At 32.0% G+C, this 24,815-nt stretch overlaps 3 protein-coding genes across 3 annotated transcripts; 1 reads left to right on the forward strand and 2 right to left on the reverse strand.

Annotated features, from left to right (window-relative positions):
* Positions 1-13,196: 13,196 nt before the first annotated feature.
* Positions 13,197-15,655, forward strand: LOC11440689 (pentatricopeptide repeat-containing protein At1g33350). Its single transcript, XM_003619538.4, has one exon. The coding sequence runs from the start codon at positions 13,350-13,352 to the stop codon at positions 14,934-14,936; it is 1,587 nt and encodes a 528-aa protein (XP_003619586.1). The 5' UTR covers positions 13,197-13,349; the 3' UTR covers positions 14,937-15,655.
* A 544-nt stretch (positions 15,656-16,199) lies between these two features.
* Positions 16,200-17,730, reverse strand: LOC11437775 (kunitz-type trypsin inhibitor-like 2 protein). Its single transcript, XM_039827144.1, has one exon. The coding sequence runs from the start codon at positions 16,898-16,900 to the stop codon at positions 16,259-16,261; it is 642 nt and encodes a 213-aa protein (XP_039683078.1). The 5' UTR covers positions 16,901-17,730; the 3' UTR covers positions 16,200-16,258.
* A 122-nt stretch (positions 17,731-17,852) lies between these two features.
* LOC11439274 (uncharacterized) lies at positions 17,853-18,816 on the reverse strand. The gene is made up of 4 exons (XM_024785527.2): positions 18,588-18,816; positions 18,396-18,491; positions 18,207-18,297; positions 17,853-18,081 (listed from the first exon to the last, which is right to left on the reverse strand). Exons 1-4 carry the CDS (start codon positions 18,657-18,659, stop codon positions 18,050-18,052), a joined length of 291 nt encoding a protein of 96 aa, XP_024641295.2. The 5' UTR covers positions 18,660-18,816; the 3' UTR covers positions 17,853-18,049.
* Positions 18,817-24,815: the final 5,999 nt, after the last annotated feature.

Genomic DNA, 24,815 nt, shown 5'->3' on the forward strand with positions numbered 1-24,815 from the left:
TGGATTAATGGATTCACATAGTAACAACATCCAAGTTCAATTGAACTTTTCCACAGTTATCATTTAACTTGGACATTGTTGCTATTTTGATTGAGGAAACATTAATTCAGTTTGCTATGTGTAACTAATGACATATATTATTATCTTATAAGTGCAACTATAAAGTTTATATTTAAGTCTTGAAAAGTGGTTGCAGCAAAATCAATTCATAATTATTTATATTACACATGAAGTAGTATAATTGCATCCAAATTCCACTATATGACAAGTTACTGATACACGCATGCTACACACCTGCACTTTGTAAGTACCCAACTTGCATGCATAACACATCTTCTATACTTGAATAGTATTACAACTTGAATTGGAAAATCATCAATAAAACCAACATGTATGTTTTCTTATTTTTAGTGAAAGTACCAGTAAGATGTTGGAGAAATATAAAGTACACAAATATAACACCTGCAGCTTTGAATTTGTCTTATTGTACACCATTCACTACTACATTTCTTGAATTTGTCCTATTGTGCACACATTCACTACTACATTTCACAATACCATGTGCTTATACCATATGCTATCTGTCAAAAGTTTAAGAGAGCACAGTCTAGCTATTTGAATTGGCAAATCACCTACATTTATGTTCTTATTTTTAGTGAAATGTATTGTACGATCTTATCACAAGGTGAGAGACGATTTTGGTTACATCCTTACCAAACCAACTACAAAAATTTATAACATATTCAATTATATAATTTAATATATTTCCTATATATATAGTAGTGAATGCAATATCATACAATTCATCAACTCAAAATTGCCAAAGAAAAATGAATGCACAACAAATTATAACGAAACTTCAAACTGACCCAATTGAGGTTTTTTCAGTGGTTCGATTAGCATTTCAGATTTTAATTAATTCTTCTTAAAAATTATTTTTGCCTCATTCATACTTCTTAATCAATAATAACATCTATATATATTTTTTTTTATTTCAAATTAGAACTATGCTGAGGTTGATCAAAGGTTTGTCAACAAAAATCATCACTGCCTCAGGGGTACATGGAAACTTTTAAACGAAGAAGGAGGATTTCATGAACTCAAGTTCAACAAAAACTCATATATTCCAACAATAACAGATGGTTGGGCGGAGATTAAGGAATACCACGAAATTCCTGATAATGTTGAAGTTGTGTTCTCTTTCTATGACATAGATCTCTTTGCCATTTGCATGTTAAGAGAAATTGATGATCCAAAGACATTACCGAAATTTCATAGTCGTAGTCTCCTTCCAAAAGAAACATTTTTCTTTGATTAAGGGGTTAATGATATGCTCTTGAAAAGGCCTACAATCGTTAAGTTCATCAATTATATAATTATTACTATACATTTTTAATATTTTTTATTTTGTTTTCTATATTTTAATATAAGTGTATTAATATTCCTTATTTCCTTTAATTTTTTGTTTTCTATATGTCATACCCTAAATTTTGACCAAAGATCCCACGGACGTGCATCGTTTGACTCTGGTCGATCTCATGATTCAGTGAAAATTTCGGCAGGGAGGTATTTTAAAATACCTCATTTTTGTTCCGATTGCAGGCACTTTTCTCTCCTTTCATTTCATTATCTAACTTCCGTCTTTTAATTTTAATTTTAAAGTTAGTTACTTTTTAATATTTAATAAATGTTTATTTTCCGTTTTTTGTCCAACGAAGTCAATAAGTCCGAAAATTTCAGCAAGGGTCCATTTTTCTTTTTTTCATTTCTTCTCCGTACGCCACATGTTTAGGCAAATTCATAGGGTCAAAGTTTTGTTGCCAAATCCAGCAACTCAGTAGTAATCTCTGCAAGTTATTTCCTTGTTCTATCCAACCCTAATGCTATAAAAGCAAACCTGCAAAATACAGAAAAACAAAAAAAAAGCCTAGCCGCAAACAAAGAAAAACGGACAATTTCCACAACAAAAAAAACATTAGAAAACCCTAGCCGCAAACTGCATCCCAAGACCGAATCAAAGAAACCTGCATCAACAAAATTTATAACACAATAACAATCCCAAAACCTCACACAAATTCCTCACAACCAATCAACTCCCAAATCCGAACCAAAAGCACAACCGACGGGTCCAGGCCGAGTTTGACTCAACAGCCCCCAAGTTTAAACCGAAGGTGCAACAGACAGATCCGGATCGAATCCAACCTTGCAAGTTCCGATCCAAAACACCACCGTTCCGACAAAGGTAGGTTAAACTTTCTCTCTTAGATCTAGGTTCGAATGTTAGGTTCTTGAATGTTTTAAACTTAAAATTGAAACCAGAAGAAGGAGTAGAGTAAATTAGAAAGAAAAAAAAATAAAAAAATAGCTTTAGGGTTCCGGCGCGGAGGTGCCGTCGCACCGGCCGGCCAACCACCGCCGGAACCCCCCTTACCTCCGCCGGAGATGATGAAGATTCGCCGGAATCTTCATGTAGAAACCCAGAAAAGAAGAACAGAAAAGAGAGAGACCGTGAGTTTAGAGGAGGAAGAGAGAGAAATGACTTGAGAAAATGAAAGAAAAAGGGTCTTACACCCTATATATATCAATCCGAACCGGGCGGGTCTAACCGACCCGCCCACGACCCGTTTTTTGCTTAAGCCCAATCGTTTTTTTATTCACTACAGTTTCGCTAGTTATACCCCTGTTTTACTTTCTACACCTCTTTCATTTTTGAAAATCTCTCTAAAAATTACAAAAATATGTTTTGCTTTGTGTTAATTGTTTATTTACTGTTTTGTCATTATTATTGTAGTATATTTGAATCATCTCATGCATATTTAATTTTTTGTTATTTTATTTCATTGGTATTATTTTTAGTATGTATAATTAGTTTTTATTTCTTGCTATTATATCTCTCTTGAGACCATAGAATGTATCTAGGAGTTGATGTAATAATGTAGGTAACACAAGCACCGACACATGCACCGACACTATCCCACTTTATTTACCGCTTTACGCTTATTTTTTATTGTTTTACGCCGTTACGCTAGTATACCGTTTAGTTTAGAAAAAAATCATTTTACCAAAAAAACAAATATGCAAAACTCCAAAAATATTTTCTTAATAAACCTTGGCTTGTAACCCAAGTGTCTTTTTTTCCTTTTATTTTCTTAATCAAATGCTTAATTGAATTAATATTCATAATAGACTTGATTTTCTTGTAATTAAAATTTTACCAACCTCACCTTATTTTCTCTCATGCCTTGAGGCCTCTTATCCCTTCTTAAAACCATTTTCTAAAATCTAAAATCAACCAACCCACCAAAAAGAAACTTTTTAGGTGAACTACATTGGTTTTGATCCCTTTTCTTTAAGGGTATGTAGGCATAGGATTTTTATCCTTCCAAATCAAATAAAAATAACCAAAAACATACTTCTTCTCCCCCCATTCTTTCACTTAGATCTTTTAGGTAATAATTTTCAAATAAGCAATGAATTTAGCACAAGATAAATTAGGTAAGAGGTTCCTACGGAATACCGTAGACGCTTAGGGTGCTAGCACCTTCCCTTCGCGTGACCAACCCCCGAATCCAAAGTCTCGATGAGGGTTTTTTACTCATTTTTTCCCTTCCCACGAATAAAAATCGAGAGTTCAAAGATTGACGATTCAAATCAATTAATGGTTTGATATCCGAAAATCAAGAGCACACTATATTTTAAATATAATTACATGTTCTGTCTAACTTTAATTTTTTTATTCTACAGAGAATTTCAGACCATTTTGGTGAGTTTCTAAAAAAAAAAAGTATGAGATGCTTGCTTGCTGCCACGATCAAGGAAAATTTGAAGCGTTTCAAGTCTTTATTTGTAACAATAAAAAATCGAATGTTGAATTGGGAGTGGGCTGGGACAAATTATGCCGAGCAAATAATTTCCAGCCAGGAATCATCCGATTCAAATTTACTACAAATAGTCCTCATTGTATGTGCCATGTTTATCAACTCTCCGTCCATGGATCAGGGTCTACTTCAAATACTATTCAGTGAAACTTATGTATTTATTATGTGCTTTTATTAAATAAATTAACAATTATGTAATGTTGTTGTGTTAACTAGACTATTTTTTTTATTTGAACCTAATTATTGTGTAATATTTTAGTACAACTCTTTTAATTAGCATTTTATTTGTGTAACTTAAACATTATAATGTTTGTATATTACCTTATATTATTAACAACTTTTATAAATAATGTTTATTGCTTATTACATGTAAGCTTTAATGCAGCTCATACACTGTTACAATATGCCAACCAACCGTCATTGACTATTCAGCCACCAACAGAGGCGTGTTCAGCCTTATTTCAGCCTTTGCATCTTCCAATAAGTGTAACAGTTGCTTTTCACATATCTTATTCTACTACTTTTCATTATCTCTACTTCATACATACAAATAGACCTTCCATCAAAAACCAACTCACTTATTTCAGTATCATATTTTTCATTCAAATTGTTATAAACATTTAACTTTCAGTCCACTAACAATGGAGTCCAGCGCTTCCTCTATCAGTGAACTACCATCAAATCAAAGAAAAGGGCAATCCAGCAGAGCTCCGTTGATGACAATTGAATCCAATAGACCTTCTTTCTTATCTGTTTGCACAGAGGTATTACTAACATAACTTAATAAATTTTCTCAATATCTCTTTCTTCAGTTTTATTTACATGCTACACCACTAACATACTTTATTTTATTTTCTAGATTATTTGCGAATTAGATCCACTTTTTGTTGCAGAATATTTCGATGAACTACAAGAACAATGGATGCTACAAGATGGTATTGGCAATTGTCATCAAGTTGAATTTAACAAAATCCTCACCATACCAATACTTACTACCGGTTGGCATCAATTTAGAGATTTTTATCATATCACATTGAATCCACTTATGTCTTTCACATATTTAGGTCATAGTGTATTCCAAATCAAAATATTCGATGGTTCTACACCAAAAAATGAATATCCACATTACCATAGATTGACTACTTGCATTACTCGAGATCTAACATATCCACTTGTGTCTACTTGCATTACTCACAGTTCCAAAAAATTCAATAATTAGTTCAAAATTGGTAAGCCTTTATATATTTATATTTTATTTTCTAATATTACTTATTACAGATTCCATTTTATACAACTCTATAAAAATTTCACTATGTTATATCATTTCTTTGGTGTTACAGATTTTACCAACTGATCTTGGCAACTTTTTACAAGCTAAAAACCATGAATATCTTAGATTATGTGGAACAGCTAACAACGTCACAATATGTAAATTGCTATTTATAAATGATCCACAAACAAATACCACAATTGTTATAATTGGAAGTGGATGGAGAAGATTTTGCTTAAGTAATCGCATTGCTCCTGGGACTCTTCTAGAATTTAAGTGTGACTCTGTCATGGCAAAAAACATCATTATTGTATTTAGATTAACTAGACAATACTAAAAGTCTACTATTCTTATTGCTAAATTTATTGTGTAACTTTGACTATCAAATGTTTTCCTATGTACTTCTTACAATTAATTTATATTTCCTTTTCTTTATAATTATTACTACTGTTGTAGCAGGGTCTTTTGAAAAGATCAAATTGGTGCCTAATAAAGCAACTTTCCGCAAGTATCTACTTCTAATATATGAAAGCAACTCATTTTTTCACTATCCTCAATAAACGTAATTATTTTGGAACGTACCCTGTCGATAAGCTCGGCGAAGCCGCGCTACCCGTGCTGTAGCACGGGTATCTCGACTAGTTTTATAGTTGGTGGGAGTATAAATAATTAGACACAAGTGGATTCGGTGTATTGGTTTATGGATAGTGAGAGAATGGGCTGCTGACCCGAACCAAGCAAATAGAAGTGCCAGAGTCATATAAAAAGAGTGTTTATACATAGACACACATAGGTGGCATACACCCCTTAAACCCCCACATATAAATGTAACATGTGGCAATGTGGGTCCAAAATAACTACTTATCCTTTGTTTCACATTACCAAAATAACCTCCCACATGAGTGTATACAAGAGTGGTATGAAAAAAAAGGATGTCTATCTATATTTTCTCTATAAAAAGAGGGCGCTACACACTAGCAGGACATTCACGTTTTGGCAGAAAGGAGTTCACGATTTGGAGAGACAAGGGATCACGATTGGGAATTCACGAGATGAAGAGAAGAGCTGACGACATGCACATCAACAACACCAATTGAAAATAGATTCAGGAGCAACGTCGGCAACTACGAAACTCTCAGTTTTGTTTTATTTATGTTGTTTATTTCTATGAACATGAGTAGCAAATTCTTTTTTGGTTGAGACCTAGATGAATCTGATGTAATTTTATGGGAACCTTAATGTGTTGAACTCCTTTGAATATCAATGAAAGTCTAATCTTTATTCATATTACTTTATATTTAATGCTTTTTGTATGTTTATCATCGACTCCTAACCCTAGCTTTATGAATATGCAAATTGATTTTAGAGATTGAATGACCACTAACCCTGGCTTTTGACTCTGAACTAGGTAATAAGTTTAACCTAAGTAATCAAGCTAGAGATAGATCATTATTAGATTATGACATAGGGATTAACGTTCTGTTAAAACCTCCAACGGTTTCAAATTCACTTAAGAGATTAAGGGTTGTTACTTGCGGGGAGAATTCTAGGTCAAGAGATTGGGTAAAGTTAATTTGTTAATCTGTCGTGAAGTTAGATAATCATTGATTGAATTAGGAGTGCAAATTACCATAGGAGAACTTCGGAGGATTCGAAGGTCTTAACCATACTTCTCTCTAATATTCTTAAAACCAACTTTTATTGTTTTTATTTATGTTTACGTTACAAAAATCAATTCAACTGCCTAGGGCAACCTTTGAATTTAATACATCATTTATTTTAACGCTTTTATCGAGTAGAAATCGAAACAGTCCCTGTGGATACGAACTTATAAATTTTATTACTTCGATATATTTGTAGTACACTTGCTAAAAGTCTATCAGTGGAGCAAAATAATCAAGCAACCAAAAATAAAGTTGGTGACAGTTATAAACACAAGCAAAAGTAGAAAACAGTGAGAGAGCAGCTCTCCGTTCCACTATAATGATGAATAACTTTACAAAGAGATATCAAAAGGTTACAAGAATTAGTCTTCAAACCTAATTCTACCAAAAGTCTTAATCTCTTCTTGTGACCAAGAGACTCAATCCTAATAGTGTTTTCCAAGGTGAATCAATCTCAACCCTAGTGTTTGTTGTCAAGAGCAAACTCTACAACCCCTAGTTTTTGTGTTGGTTTCTAAATTCTAAACCCTTGTTTTAAGTTTTCTACTCTCTCAAGGTTTACATATGATACAATTATAGAGAAATATAACTTGTAAATTTGGAACGAATATCACATTGAAGATGCGTTTCTTTTTTTCCTTCCCAGGGAAAGAATACTTGCATCAAATATTCTCTTTCAAAAATATATTTGCATCAAATCTTCCTTCATACGGTACAAAAATATATGTACATAAATATATTTTCAGCATAAAATATATTTGAAACAAATCTTTTATATTTTTAGCAACAATATTCTTCACCCATCAAATTTTGAGTCATACTACAATATGTTTTGATAAACGATACTTATTTTACTATTAAAATCAACCAAATTAATCATTTTCTTGAGAACAATGTACAACTCAAATGTGACATTTAGTTTGAGACGGATGAAATATACAACTACAAATAAAAATCTTTAAATTTTAGATGTATTTTACTTGTCAATCATGTACCAATTGCTTATTTTTAACTCAAGTGATACCATTTGATAAGTTAAACAAGTCACATTTCAATTGATAAAAATGTCAAAATTAATAGGTCGGGTTTTATGATTGGGGTTTAGTCCCGACTATTTTTTGTGTGTGTATGAATATATTTACTTGTTATTGTGATTTTATCTATTTATATAAAGATATTTTTTATTTATATTTTTATAAAAAGTAAGATTTTATGTAGAAGATGAGAAACATGGTTGAGGCAATTATCGGACACCAAGGGTGTGTCTAGTAAAAATAAGCTATAAGTTAGCTGATAGCTGATAGTTAAAAAGCTAGCTTATTAAAATTAAAGTGTTTGGTAAAATTAGCTGTTTGAATGACAAATAAATATAAAATGACATAAAAGGACATATTTGTTTATTTTTATTTCTTTATAAATCACATATATGTTTTTTTTTCTCCTAATGTATTTCTTTTTAATATTTCAAATTATTTTCATCTCAAAGATGATAAATGTATTTTATGAATTTAATTGACATTTTTTTAACAATTTTTTTACGAATATAAAAGGAAATTAAATGACATGTTTGTTTATTTATTTTTTATAAATTATATGTGTAATTTTTTTTACTTAATGTATTTATTTTTAAATATCAAAATTTATTTTCAATTACTTTCAACTCTAAAATAATAAACGTGCTTTATGAACTCAATTGACATTTTTTATTCAACAAATTTTAATTTTTTTTGACGAATTTTATTTAACTAACTTAGCTTCACAATTCTTGTCAAAAAAAAACTTAGCTTCACAATTTATTTATTATTATATTATATTTAAGATTAAATACTACATTAGTTAAAAGCAATGTCATAAAAAAAAAAGTGAACAACAAAATATAAAAAATCTCTAAAAAAAAATATATAAAAAAAGTATATGTGCGTGTCGGTTGGTTGCTTAAGCTATAAAAACGACTAATACCTCAAATTCGTCTTTGAATTTTTAAAAATAGGTCAAATTCATCCCTGAATTTTGCAAAATAGCTATTTTGTCCTTGAATTTACAAAATGTCAATCAAATCAGTCCCTCCGTTAAGTTGGTCTGTTAACGGAGGTGACATGCAACGTTAACCTCTTACAAGGCTTACCACGTCAGATGCCACACAAGCAGGGACCAAATTGATTGATTTACAGAACATTGCCAATGACCAAATTGATGGATTTTCAGAAAATTGTCAATGGCTCTTTCTCCTCTTTCTCATTAACGACTCTTTCTCCTCTTCCTCATTAACGACTCTTTCTTCCCCAAATATATAATTTGAAACCCTGATGTTATAATTTGTCACCTAGAGTTAAAAATCCCCCAAATTTCTTCCATGAATTGATGTCAATGTTCTTCCCCAATTCAAAAAACTTAAAACCCTAATTTTTTTGATTCAATTCGAAATTCAAAAATCAGTGGTCATTGTTGAAGATTCAGTGTTCAGAAATGATGGGTGGTGGGTGTATGGGCAAAAACAACTACAACAGTCGGTCTTCATCTTCAAGCTCTATGTACAATGATGAGGTTAGAGAGCTTCAATGTTGGTGTCCTAGAATTTGTGTTGTAAGAAAAGGCAACACTGTCAACAATGGTTATGTGATGTGTGAATGATTTGTTTAAATAGTACAAATTTTGTCTTCTGCTTGTATAGGATGATGGTGAAAATTGTAAATTTTTTGTGTGGGTTGATGAAGCTGAAGAACTATGCTATTTTAAAAACAACGGTGCTCGTCATGGAAGAAATGCAAGGTTGATGGAGAAGCCAAAGGATGGGTTATTGAGTTGCTTAGGATAAAGGTTGATGGAGGTTAGGTTGATTACGCTATTTTTGGAGGGCAAGGTTGATGGATAAAGTTGATTGTGTAGGAAGTGAGCTTAGGTTGATTATGATATTGATATGAGTATTTTGTTTTATTGAGTTGTTTAAAATGCTATTGTATTGTGCCAAGTTCATGTAATGTTGTAATGAAAAGAGGTTGTCAATGAATGAATCAAACCTTTATGTAAAAAAAATTCAATCAAATTGGTCCTTGAATTATATATGTATCCATCATATCGATCCTCAAATTAGTGAAAATACCATCAAATAGGTCCTTGAATTTTCACAACAGATATCACTATGATCCTTGGTGCATACATTTGCTGAACAAAGTAAAAAGTAAAAGACAGACACTTTGATTATAAAAAGACAGACATTTGCATACCATCATAAGTCATATATTTGATGTTCATAAGTCATTACATAGCCAAAAAAAATAACATTACATAGCCATCAAGTCATCAAATCATTTGACGTTCTTAAGGGATTACATATCCAAAAAAGCATAAACTAAACAAGTCCAAAAAGCATTAGTTAAACTAGTCCAAAAGCATAATTTAAACATGCATCAATGCTTTGGAAATCCTTGAGTTGGGATAAACTCCATGTATTGGGGTTGAGTAGAAGCGGATGACCCATAATTTGGATTTGGAAGTCTAATAACTCATGGAGCAGTTGGATTTTGTGGAGCAGGACACCTCAGTGGTGTTTGTTTATGCATGACATTTGAAATCACTGGTCCTCTCATGCCATATCTCCTTGTACTCATTCTCTGCAAATAAAATCAATCATATCAGCCCTTAAATTATAACAAAATCCATCAAATTAGTCCTCAAATTATGACAGTAAGTCTCAAATCGATCTAGGACAACACATGTAATAGAGGGGTATAATTGGAAACACAGGAAAAATTACACTGAAAAGTTAAATCTCGAATTTTTACCATTTTCATCAATTTAGTCCTTGTACACGTGGCTGCCTTGTTGACACGTGTACAGGACAACACGGCATGCAAGAAGACACATCATCACCACTAACAGAACTTTTGGACGGAGGGACCATTTTGATGGACGTCTGTAAAATTCAGGGACTAAATAGATATTTCGCAAAATTCAAGGACGAATTTGACCGATTTTTGAAAATTCTAGGAAGAATTTGATGTATTAGTAGTCCTATAAAAACATGGGAACGTGGGTAGTTTATTTTTCTTTTATAAAATTTAAAATTGATGTAATAAGGTTAAAATTGGAAAAAGTTATAAAAAGCTACCCGCTATAAGCTAAAAATTTAGTTGAAATAGCTTTTCAAAAAACGTTATAAGTTAGTGGGAAAAACTTTTTACCAAACAAAGCCTAAGTTTCGATCACGACAGATTTTTGGACTTGAACTTGACCCTAACATAAATGGTCAATAGGTTATAGGTATGCTGAGTTAATGCTAATAACTTGTCTTGAAATATGAAAAATCAAATTTAATACACATACAAACAAGAAATAATTTGGTAATATTGACACACAAACTAAACTCATTAATTGCACTAACAACATTTCTTAAGAAATATACAAAATGCAAAGAATGCTTACATACATGGACGGAGAGAGTCGATAGCAAATGAATGTAGCTTACCAATTACAGACGAGTGTGGTTATGGTGCATAAGGAAATCCTTATGCACCCTACATAAATTCAGAAATGGTTTTGGAGTACAACTCATAGAAACCATTTCCGAAACAAAATTGTTTTGGCATAATTTTATGCAGGGTGTTGAAAACCATTAAATACATCTAATGGTTCTGGAGTACAACTCAAAGAAACCATTTCTGAATTTATGCAGGGTGCATAAATATTTCCTTATGCACCATAACCACGCCCATTACAAACTACCTCACTACTTTTCAACATGTCTTATTCACAAAGTTTAAAATGAGATTCTCTTAACAATTGTTCGAATATCATTTCTCTAATTTTTTTACTATACAATTAGATAAACCCACCAAGTTTTATTTACACACAATATTTCTCTAAAATAATCAAAACTATGGTAGTGAAAGAAGTTTCTCTACCATAACATCATAAGTTTTGATTATTTCAAAAAGAGATAAGATAAGAATAGATTTGACGCAAGCATACTATGAAAATTTTTAATGAACTTATCTAATCTTAAGGATAAAAAATTAGTCCAAGTTGAAACAATACTTCAAGTGAAACTATACAAACCTTTTACCAAAATATACTTCTAAAAAAGTGCAAGCTTTCTCTATTTAAAATTAAGACATGATCTAAATTTAAGGGTTAAATATGTTTTTGGTTCCTACATTTTGACGATTTTGAAGAATAGTCCCTACATTTCAATAAATGTTTTTAAAATCACTACATTTTACCTCCGTTTACAAAATTAGTCCCTACCGTTAAGTTTTACACAGTCAACAAACAGATTGGTGATGTGGCATTTTTTTTTTGTTTTTACTTATTAATAGGGTCGGATTAAAAAATATGGGTAAAACACAACCCGACCCATTATATCGAACCCACTAGAAAGAGGATTGAAATCCCTAAATCCCCAAATCAAACACATTCTGGATTTTGCATCTATTGTTTCTCTCATCTACCCACATTCATCACCACATTTAATTCCAACAACAACCTATTCTCTTACCATTCATACGCAAGGATTCATCTTTCAAAGTCTAATTTTGTGGGTCATTAGAGTTGGGCAGAGGGATCACGAAATTGAGTTTGGGGGTTCCTTCTGATTTTGCTCCATGTTCTAAATCTTCTCTGCTAAAGAGATGATGGTTCCTTCATATTCTTCATCTTCTTCTAGATTTTATGGGTTTGAGGATTCATGATTTACTAGGTTTTGTTTCTTATTTTTGGGTTTAGATTTGAGAAAATCAACAACCAAAAAATAGATCTAATCTAATTAAATGGATGACTAGAAATTTATTTTGAAGAAAACGTTTTTTGGGAGGGTGGAAAGGGTATCAATTTTTTTCTAGCGTTGGGTTTAAAAATGAAGAGCAATGTAGTAGAAGAAGAGTTATCAGTTATTGTTACAATTAAATGAGAAAAATATGTTTTATTATGATATAAAAATAATAAAATTGACATGTCACTTGACACATGACAAGCCACATCATTTAAAATGTTCATGTGACTATACATGTCATTTAACGAGGTCCACACAATATGTCCAAAGACCATTCTGTTTGCTGACTAGGAGGAAAATAGACGGTAGAGACCAATTTTGTTAACGGAGGAAAATTGTAGGGATTTTAAAAACATTTTTTGAAATATAGGGACTATTCTTCGAAGTTCATCAAAATGTAGGGACTACAAACATATTTAACCCTAAATTTAATATAGACTAATGTTGTAGGTTCTTTCGATCCATCAAACTTATTTTCACATCGACAAATCCACTATTATTTTCTAATTTTTTTTAGAGGAGCTCACTATTATTGTTTTTGGTGTAAAGTAATTATTTTTTTTTGACTATGGTGTCAAGTAACTAGTATTAATTTAATTTCGTGACAAATCATATTAAATGGAACATCACTGATTGCTATCTTTTCTCTTCTATTGCCCTCTAATGTGCCATCAATTCACCACCTTAATCCTTTATTCACTTTTGCAAATCGTATAAATTTGAAAAACCATGCCAAAAGAATAACCAAAACCAAAACAAAAACTAATCAAATGAAACGAAACCTAAACGAATTAGTAACAACAATCTTAACCAAAATCAATCACCTAAACCAATTAAAACAACTTCAATCACACTTAACAACACTTGGCCATTCCCAAACCCATTTCTATGCTTTCAAACTCATTCGTTTTTGTTCCCTCAATCTCTCAAATCTTCACTATGCACATCAAATCTTCAACCACATTCATTCTCCCAATATCTACCTCTTCACTGCCATCATCACTGCATTTTCATCTCAACAACACACAACCTTCAAACTATTCAAAACCATGCTCAATAGTAATATTAGGCCTAACAATTTTATATACCCCCATGTGTTGAAATCAGTAAAAGAACGATTTTTAGTTGATTTGGTGCATGCCCAGATTGTAAAATGTGGTTTTTTGAATTACCCGGTTGTGGAAACGTCGCTTGTTGATTCATATTCGAAGGTTTTAGGGGGGTTAAGGGATGCACATAAGGTGTTTGATGAAATGTCTGAGAGAAATATTGTGGTTTTTACTGTTTTGGTTTCTGGGTATTTGAGAGTGGGGGATGTTGAGAAGGGGTTGATGGTTTTTGATGAAATGGTTGATCGGGATGTTCCAGCTTGGAATGCGGTGATTAGTGGGTGTACTCAGAATGGGTTTTTTTCGGAGGGGATTAGGTTGTTTAGAGAAATGGTTTTTGCTGCTGGTTTGGGTGAGGGTGGGTTTTGTAAGGGGAATAAGCCGAATCAGGTTACGGTTGTTTGTGTGCTTTCAGCTTGTGGTCATGGTGGTATGCTTCAGCTTGGGAAATGGATACATGGTTATGTTTATAGACATGGGTTTGTAGTTGATTCGTTTGTGTCGAATGCGCTTGTGGATATGTATGGGAAGTGTGGGAGTTTGGAGTTGGCGAGGAAGGTTTTTGAGATGGATCAACGTAAGGGGTTGACTTCATGGAATTCGATGATTAATTGTTATGCGTTGCATGGGAAATGTGAGGATGCGATTACGTTTTTTGAGAAGATGGTGGAGTGTGGTGGTGGTGTGAGGCCCGACGAAGTTACTTTTATTGGGTTGTTGAATGCTTGTACTCATGGTGGTTTGGTTGAACAAGGTTGTGGCTATTTTGAAATGATGATTAAGGAGTATGGGATAGAGCCACAGATTGCGCATTACGGGTGTTTGATCGACCTTCTTGGTCGGGCGGGTCAGTTTGATGAGGCGATGGATGTTGTGAAGGGAATGAGCATGGAACCTGATGAAGTAGTTTGGGGTTCTTTGCTTAATGGATGTAAGGTTCATGGTCGTACCGATTTGGCAGAATTTGCAGCCAAAAAGTTAGTTGAAATTGATCCACATAATGGAGGTTATGGTACAATGTTGGCTAATATATATGGTCAATTAGGAAAGTGGGATGAAATGAGGAATGTGTGGTCCAAATTGAAGCAACAAAAGTCTTATAAAATTCCAGGATGTAGCTGGATTGAGGTTGATGATAAAGTTCATCAATTCTTTTCACTTGATCAATCTAATCCAAAGACAGAAGAGTTGTACAATATTTTGGAAAGTCTGTTTGGTAATGGAAGTGAAGTCGTCGTTGAAATGTAAACCTTAATCATTTGATCGTACGACTTTTATAAATTCACCTTCATAGATTTGGACGATCTAAACAAAGGAAGAGGAAGAGGCTGTGTAGGTTAGAGAATACAATACGAAAATAGATCACAAAATCCAATGCTTAGCTTGCTGTTGATCGCTAGTACATAATAACACAGTCACAAGACCGATGATTCTTCTTATTTTTTTTTTTGAAAGAAGACCGATGATTCTTATGGTGGCACTTAATTGTTTGAAGCATGTTTCTAAACTGTGGTTGTGGTTACACCGCAAACCTTTATATTACAGGAAAATGTAGCTAATATGGTCAACATTGTAACTGCGATGCAATTGCGGAGACTACAAAATCTTTTATATTGCGATTGCAATTGTGGTTGCAATCAGAATTTAAAACCATGGTTTGAACGGAATACTCTTTGTTCGGAAGATTTTATAAGAAAAGAGTGGTCCTTGTAATTATGTTACATCTGAGCAAATATAATTTGTTTTGTTTGGTGACCTTCAAAGAGAAAATGAAGTTTTAGAGAGAAAAACAGAAACTTCTGATCCAGATTCCCTTTGCTAAAGGACTAGTATGAAGTATTCCAATTAGAGCCCTTAGTTTTGATTATGTTTTATTCATTTTGGTTTGATTCATTCCATTCTATTTGTGTTGGAAAATATAAAAAACAACAAGGGTTCATAGTTATTGAAGATTTTGTAATTGGTCACTTTCTGCATTATATCAACTTGCTTTCAGCAGCTAAAGAATCTTGCAAGGTAATTGTTATATGAACTACTAACAAGGTATGAAGCACAAACACTCCTCATATTAGAGGTGTTCCCGTGTCTGACACCGACACCAACACATATAATTATACTGATTTATGTAATTTTCTCAAATTGTTAGTGGTGTTAGTGTGTCAGTGTCTGTGTCGTATCCGGCATCCGTATCCGTGCTTCATAGCTAACAAGGCACACTTTTACTTGATTCTTTGGCATGTATTTGTCTCAAATACGGTGTTGCATCAATAAGATTATAATTGTTGACTGAAATATTCAACTTTTGTTGCATCAATAAGATTATAATTGTTGACTGAAATATTCAACTTTTGTTGTTCGTAGATTCATCATGTTTGGTTTTAGCTACATTGAAATTATGTTGTTTTCGACGTATTCTACCAATTTGAACAAATAAATATCTTTTTTTGGTAAAAAAAAAATGCGAAAAAGAACACGAAACAATATATTATTCGACTTATTAAATGTCAGCTTAAATTATGGAAGAACATAATTCATAAAAAGAATTTAAAGTTACATAATCTAGTTAAAATTCAAGTAGCAATAGCAGCAAACACAGCCTCAAAATCTTCAGTAGCATTAAAACTCAAACGTCTTCCACCTTCTTCACCTATACTCATATACCTCCCAATATCCCAACAACTAGGAGTTTCCTTAACACAAAATCCAAACTTATAAGCATTTTCAGATCCAGATTTCTTAATATTAAATTTTCCATTCAATATTTGTGTACCTTGAGGATAGTTTTCAGGACCACCAATACCAACAAATGATTTGTTGTTATTAACATTATCAACAAATATCAACCATTTTGATGATTCAACACAACTATCCTTATATACGAACTCAATGTCTAGCGCGGTATTCGTGAAGATTAAACTAGCCGGGATTATTCCGACGGATAAGCTGAATTTCACCTGTCGACCGTAAATCATTTTTTCATCATCCTGTAACACAAGAAAAGAACAATCTGAATCAACAGTTTTACCTAGTGTAATTCGTCCACCGGTATTTGCTGGCGAAATGTAATAACTGGTACCTGGGATAAGGGGGATGCCATTTTTGTCCACTACTATCTCAACATTGTCATTTGAGAAAACTAGTGAAAGATTTGTGATGAAAACAAAGAGGAGGAAGGAAAGGGAAAGGATGGTAAGTGAACAAACAGAATTCATTTTGATTCACTTAATGAGCATATATATTATTTGTATGTTTTGTTGGATATTAATTCCCTATGCCTCTCTATAGATATAGTAGTAAAGAAGTGAACAACACTTCCCTCAAACAAAAAAAAAAAAAAAAAATACTATCAAATTCCTCTAGTTTATTGGTTTAATACTTTAATTATAATTTATATTTGTAACCTAGCATGTGGCATACATTTTAAAATTAGTATATTATTTGGATAACATCCACTTTATATGCCTTATTTCATGTACACTACTTCATCTTCGATAACATAGAAACTATTGACATTTCCTTAAAAGAAAATCTAAATTATTAGCAAAAAGGAATTTTATCTACAACTTAGCTATTCAATCCAAAACAATTGGGTTACCCACCAAGTCAACCCAATTGAGTTGAGGCCAACACACTTAAGTGCCGCTCGACGAAGGAAAAGAGAAATTTTGGAAGCTTCAAGAGTACGACTCTTAACTCTCTCTCTCTCTCTCTCTCTCTCTCTCTCTCTCTCTCTCTCTCTCTCTCTCTCTCTAGATAGAGTAGTAAAGGTGAACAATAGATTGATATAAGTGGTATACTACTACAAAATACCCCCTTTAATAGCACTCATTTTGGATGTTAATAGCGCTTTCCAAGCGCTAAGAAAGCCCCCGCTATAATAGGCCAGGAGCCTATAATAGCGCTTTTCAAACGCTATTAAATAGCAATACGTTAATAGCGCTTTCAGAAAAGCGCTAATATAGCCTTATTCTATTGCTATTAAAGTAGCTTTTCTAACTACTGTTTCTTAGCACTTTCTGAGAAGCGCTATCGTAGCCTTTCTACTCAAATAGGGGTTTCTTAGCGTTTTATTGAAAGCGCTAATAAAAGTTGCGTATTTATTTATTTTTTTTAAAATCTGTAACCAAAAAGGCTATAATTAAACGCTATAATAAGATACTGAAATATGAATATAGCAAATTACATTCATGATAATCTCATTACAAATTGATCATAAATTTAATTATGAATGTCATAATACTAGTCAATCCACAATTGCCAATAAAAAAAAAACTCCTAAAAGCAGCCACAGTTAATTATCAACAAAAAAACACCTAAATTTAAGAGGACTCGTGACAAGCTATATAGTCCAGCACAACCAATTACGGTTTAAGTCTATCAGCAATATAGTCTCCTGTGTCATATAATATGAAACGAAAAATTAATTAACATAGAATTTCCAGCACAACCAATTACGATTTAAAATAACTCAATTAAAAAACGCAAATGAAAATTGTTGAAAAAGAAAATGAAACTCACTAAGATACTCGACCATAAAGGTTGCCCAATCCTCCTCGACCTGAACTAGCTTATCTTTAGAATAGGTTTTACATTTGTAATCTCCAAAGTACTTTAAATATAAAAGTAGCAAAAAATTGAGTTAGAAAAAGAATGCCTAGCTATATATATGATTACAAATTAACAGTATATTGAAAATCACATACATACATTTTCGGGGATCATGTCTTGATTTGCCAATATTATCTCTTTCATAAATTGCATGACAATATAGCCACAGTCAATGCCATTCGTTTGCATAGGACACTGGAAAAAATTACATAATTAAAATTTAATCCACATGATGAATTAAAATTACCATTGATTACGTTGTCAAAAACAATACCATTGATTAGAAAATACCTTTATTTTCATCCATGGGATTATACTTGACTTTGATTTTGACTTGGAATGAAGGGCACAGTTGATACACATGCATATTATCTATAAACATTGCATATTATCTATTAATACTCATCTTCATTCTAGATTTAGTAGGGCTCCCCAATATGTGTATCAATCTTGGCCAGAATATATTAGTACAACCGCAATCAACAATTTAACTATTTATGACCACAATACACAAAAACAACGTTTTCTTACCGTTATTGAAGGAAAACAGAGACAACGGCGGCGACCACGACGGATGCTCCTTGAAGGATAGCAGAATCTATAAGCAGCAACTATAAACAGTTAGAAGCTATAAGAATTAAGAAAAAAACAATTGAAACATAGAAGTCTAGTGATTTGATCTCCTGTATTCATATCTATGATAAAAAAAAGAAACATAGAAGTCTAGTGACTTGATCTCCTGTAAATATCACTATTAATACAGTTTGGCCATTCTTGTATACTAATTTTAAGTGAAAAGAAGTAAGACTAGCCATAATTGAGATCAAGAGTTAGATAAACCAATTTTGCTGCATCCCTAAGGCTTTCAGACAAGATTGTATACTTAAAAATGAGATTGTGAAGGGATTTGAGACAAAATAGTTTTCAAGTGACCATCAACGATGTAAGTTCAATCTTGCAGTGAGTTTGCTAAGAAAGTCTATATCAGCGAAAATGTTTTTTTTTTAAACAACATATATTATTGAAACACGCTCGGCACAAGACGTGCTAAACGGGTAGTCGGATAAAGCATACAAGGTAAAAAAAAAAAAAAAAAAAAACACAGCAGCTGCTTCAACATCATAAAAACGCTGCTGATACGCAGCTTCTAAACTCCAATATAGCAGGAAAAAAACAGCACAGCAGTACAACAGAACCGTGCCAAAACATAAACAAAAAAAATTAGTTCCAACCCATTGTAAGCTGCCTCCGCCCAGCCCTCAACAAACCACAACCCAGGCGCTAAAAAACAACACCTACTGACCCATTGTAAGCATACTAGAAATCTCAGGAATATTTAGAGATAGAGATCGTTGAGATATTAAATCGGGAATTTCAGACTGAAAATGACTTAATATCACAATCAATTTTTTGGACGAAATCAGGTTTCTCATCCAGTTCTACACATATTAACAGTTACACATAGCTAAATTTTGCCTAAATTTTCTATAGAATTAAGTATGTTAGACTAGCTAACAGTCACATCAAGCAAGTTGTGTTTAGCTAAATTTTGCCTAAATTTTCTATAATAGCTTTTTCATCATTACTGTTGGGGTTGGAGTTCTGTTAGGGACCAAAATGACCCACGTGAGGAGGTTGAAATAGCAGAACCTCATGTGCAGGCCAAGAGGAATCACAACAGGGCCAAGTATCTCAATGATTATGTAACAGGTAAGAAAAGAGTTGGCCCAAAGAGTAAGAGGAAAGATCTAGATGATGAGTCACTTGTAGTTGCTAGGGATGAGTCACACAATTACCATGTATTGTGCACTTGTTCTCTACCTTTTGTATAATGCATAATTACAACCATTGGTGGAATATCAATAATTGGGATTGTGATAAAACAAGTGCTTGAAAGCCAAATTGTTTTATTTGATTTTTATAATCAAATGCTATAATTCTGCAAATATGTGCTGACATAAGTAAGAAAATAAAGCACCACAAATAGTAAAAAATCCAAACTCAATATCATGACTGAGACCAACACACACGCACTAGATAGATAGTTAGGAATATCTTTCAAAGTCATCACTATAATCGAAGGCAACTTATTTAATATTACAGTGATGATTTTGACAAAAGAAAAACTTTGAAATTTTAATAAAATAACATTGTCACCATGGTTTCGTCAAACTAACCGTGAAGTCAAATATAGTGGACAAAACACTAAACTAAATTCCATTAAAACAAATCATATCAAGTCAAATTGAAATTCATGACTTCGTGAAATAACCTTATTATATTACGTGTAAACGAGTAATAACATATATTTGAGTGTCCCCACGTTTCAGCTCATTTAAACATAGTGAATCTATCAAACCATGATTCATTAGCATCTAAAGGCTAACTAAGGATTTCATATCTTTATTGATAACATAGTGAACTTATCAAACCATGAATCTAAAAACAGAATACAAGAACATAATAGATTCAAACTAACTCACAAATCACTTAATATATCCTCAACTCAACAAAATCGCACCTAATACGATCCAAACTAACTCACAAATCAGATGAACATAATACATGAATTGAGCAGAGTTTGAATCCAAAAAACAACCTTGTTTTGCAAGCACAGTTAGAACAAGAGACCAGACTTAATCTCACAACAAGACTGAAACCACTTTTATTTTAATCTCTTTGCCTAGTGAAAAGCAAAAATATAAGTATTCTCGTGGCTATTTCATAATCATACCAACGTAAGGATCCATTGATTATATTCGGCAATGCAAGGTCCCTCTACGAGGTATATATATGTCCTTCCTATATTATGTCATTATTCATAATCATACCAACGTGACTATTTCATGCACATGAGGAAAAAATAAATACCTTTTCTAAATTGGTCTATTCCATGATAAGAATACAACATAGTATAAGTATTAAGTATTAACTAGCTAAAATGATACTACTTATGCTATGTACAGAATTGTCAATTAGTTTCTAAAAAGATAAACGGTGCAGTTACTCCTCATGGTAGAGTTTCAATGGTGAACAACACAATATGAGGCAATGGTAGAATATGGTTGGGTAGGGCATGGAGACCGTATTCTCGTGTTATTTTTGCATTCTCAATTATGTCAGATATTAGCTTATAAAAACAGGGCCTTGTTTGGATAAACTACTTTATTAACCACTTAAGCAACTTTCATAAGCTATTATGAAGAGCTTATGGAAATAAGCTGAAAACAACTTATACAAGCATCAAATAAAGCTTTATCCAAACAGGCCACCTAGGTTAACAGTAAATTTCCCCAAAATCGCATGCCCCAGCTTCATCCAAACAGTCCCTAACTTCATCCAAACAGCCACACTCCCAAAATCGTTCATTATACAACAAAATCAACAACAACAACAGAAACATGCAACAAAGTATCAAAAACGAAATAAAGGGAGAGAATGGAACTGTAAAAGAAGAAAATGAAGATCTAACCAGAGAAGAAAGAGAGAAGGCTCTTTCAATTGAGACTTCCATTCAAACTTCAATTCCGACTTCTTACTTCGATTCCGAATTCGATTTCGAGAGAGAGAGAGAGAGAGAGAGAGAGAGAGAGAGAGAGAGTGACTTATGACTTTGATTTTGACCGAAGAAAGAAGCTGGTTTGGATTTCAGTTTTGGAGTAGAAGGACGGTGGAACTGGAAGCTCTTTCGAGAAGGAAGGAAGGACAGTGGTTGGAGAGAGAGTGGTATGTGTTGGACGGTGGAAGCTCTTTCAGCTTTGGATCAAGGAGAGAGAATGTTATGTGTTATCTTTTAGTTTGTGTGGGAGAATGAAAATAATATCCGCCTTTTTTTAATTTTCATAAAGGCCAAACAATAGCGTCTGCAAAAAAGCGTTATTAGTGCAAATCAAAATAATAGTGTTTATAGAAAAGCGCTGTCTAACCTAGTTTTTAACATGTTTTTCTTAGTGCTTTCTGAAAACCGCTATAACAGGTCTATAAGTTGCATTTTTAATAGCATTTATTCAAAAACGCTATTAAAATTATGCTATTAAAAGCCAAAATTGTGTTAGTACGTAAGAGACTTGAGCTCTTTAAGTATATGGTTAAGAGTTCGATTCCTAACTATTTTGTATGAAAAAAAAATCTAATTGGGATGAGAGAGCATACCTTACGTGTCCCATAAATTTTTCGATGGAGACAAATTATCGCTACGCGGTGATAAAAACTTTGTACAAATATTAAGGTAACCCAGTGATAAAGAAGTGAACAACAATCAAATTGATATAGTTTATAGTTTATTGGTTTAATTATACTTTATACTTGTAACCTAGCATGTGGCATATATTTTAAAATTAGTCATATGCGTTGACATCTCTATATTAGTTGGTTAACATCGACTCCATGTGTGAACAACACTCAAATTCATCTAGTTTATTGGTTTAATTATATTTTATATTTGTAACCTAGTATGTGGTATATATTTTAAATTTGTCATATTCATTGACATATCTATATTAATTGGTTAATATCCACTCCATGCGTCTTATGTTATGTTCGCTATCATATATTTTTCTATTATATTAGTCATATATGCGTGGACATCTCTATATTAATTGGTTAACATACACTTCATGTATCTTATGTCGTTTTCACTCGATCATATCTATTCTATAACAATATACAAATGAAATATATTCTTTTGGTTGGATTTTTTTTTTGTATTTTCCTAATTCACCATTCATTTAAGTAAAGAAGTAGAGCAATATGGATGGGAACGACAACAAATCAGTCTATTTGATGGCAGTTTGCACCCTCCAAGGTGGAAAATGGTGGTGGAACTTGGAAGTCGTCACGATGTAGACCGATTTATATGAAATAATAAGGATATAAATGGAAGAGAAAATGATAAGCTTATTTAACGTTATTTTGAAGAAGCGTCTGAAAAATAAATTAGAAGTTCATGATAAAATGACAATAACCAAACAAAACTTTTTTTTTTGTACAACTTTTTATTATTAGGGTTAAATATGTTTTTGTTCCCTATAAAATTGGAAACTTCTAATCTTAGTCCTTACTTAATTTTAATAGGTTTTTAGTCCCTACAAAAAAAATTACTTCTAGTTTTAGTCCCTGTTACAATAAAGTTTGTTTAATTATCTTTAAAACCTTAAATTTTTTTGAGACAAATTTAGAACACTATGAAAGGTTCATTAACTAAAATTTAGAATTTTTTAACATGAATCGAATTAAATATGAATTTTTTAAAACGACAAAAGTTAAAGATAAAATTAACAAAATCTGGACGTAGAAATTAAATTTTACGACAATTTTTTGTAGAGGAACTTTTAGTAATGTTCTTAACACATCTGCAAAAACTCAAGAGTTTAAGCATAAAATAAACAAATTTGAATTGAGGAGGGACTAATATTGAGTGCAGAATTTTTTTTAAGGACTAAAAGAACTATTAAAATTAAGTAAGGAGTAAACTTAAAAGATCCCAATTTTATAGGGACCAAACACATATTTAACCCTTATTATTATTATTATTATTATTATTATTATTAGTGTTAATTAAGTTTTTAGTCCCTATAAATATAATGAATTTTGTTTTTAGTCCGTATAAAAAAATTTGACAGATTTTGGTCCCTATAAATTTTTTCAGCACGTAGTTTTAGTCCTGTTAAATTAAAATTTGTTTAATTATGCTTAAAATTTTAATTTTTTTAATGATTTTTTACATACTTGTTTAAAACATTATAACACGTTCCTCCGCAATAAATTAGCTCAAAATTTTATTTTTAGATCCAAATTTTCATTATTTTTATCTTGAATTTTTGACGTTATATTTTTTTTATATTTGATTCATTACATGTTAAATGTCAAAATTATAGACTGAACGTTATAACCGAGATTCAAACCCCAAACATTCGATAACCGCTTTGCTTTACACCTAACGACGTTTTTGTAAACAAAACAAAAAAATTCATAAAACTAGCTTATGTTCCCAATTTTAATTACTCTGAAAAGAACCCCTAAAAAAATTAGAATATTTAATCATGTTCCTGATGAATTAAATCATGTTTCTGGATTGTTATTCCATTGTGAATCATAGTATTTAATTATGAAATGGAATATTTAATGATATCCTTTTTGTTGCTTCTTTAAAAAGAAAAGAAGAAAGTCTCTTAAAAAAAAATGAGGTAAACATGTAATAATACCTTCAGAGACAAATTTTTAAGGAAACATTAATTAATTGGATCGATGAAAGTGGATGTAAATAACTAGCAAAATGGATATAAATAACTTGATAAGATTTATAAAAGTTAATATAAATAATCAAGTAAGTGTAAATTGCTAACGTACTCCTTAAAGATTTTAGATAGTCGTAGGTTGTTAATTTCCTCATTCGTGTTTTTAGGTAAATTAATTAGTAGCTCATATATATATATATATATATATATATATGTATGTATATATATGAGGACATATCAAATGAGAGGAGTATTTATTATGAGAGTGCGAGAGGAATAATTA

The sequence above is a fragment of the Medicago truncatula genome, chromosome 6 (assembly GCF_003473485.1).
Source record: "Medicago truncatula cultivar Jemalong A17 chromosome 6, MtrunA17r5.0-ANR, whole genome shotgun sequence".
Classification (NCBI taxonomy): Eukaryota; Viridiplantae; Streptophyta; class Magnoliopsida; order Fabales; family Fabaceae; genus Medicago; species Medicago truncatula.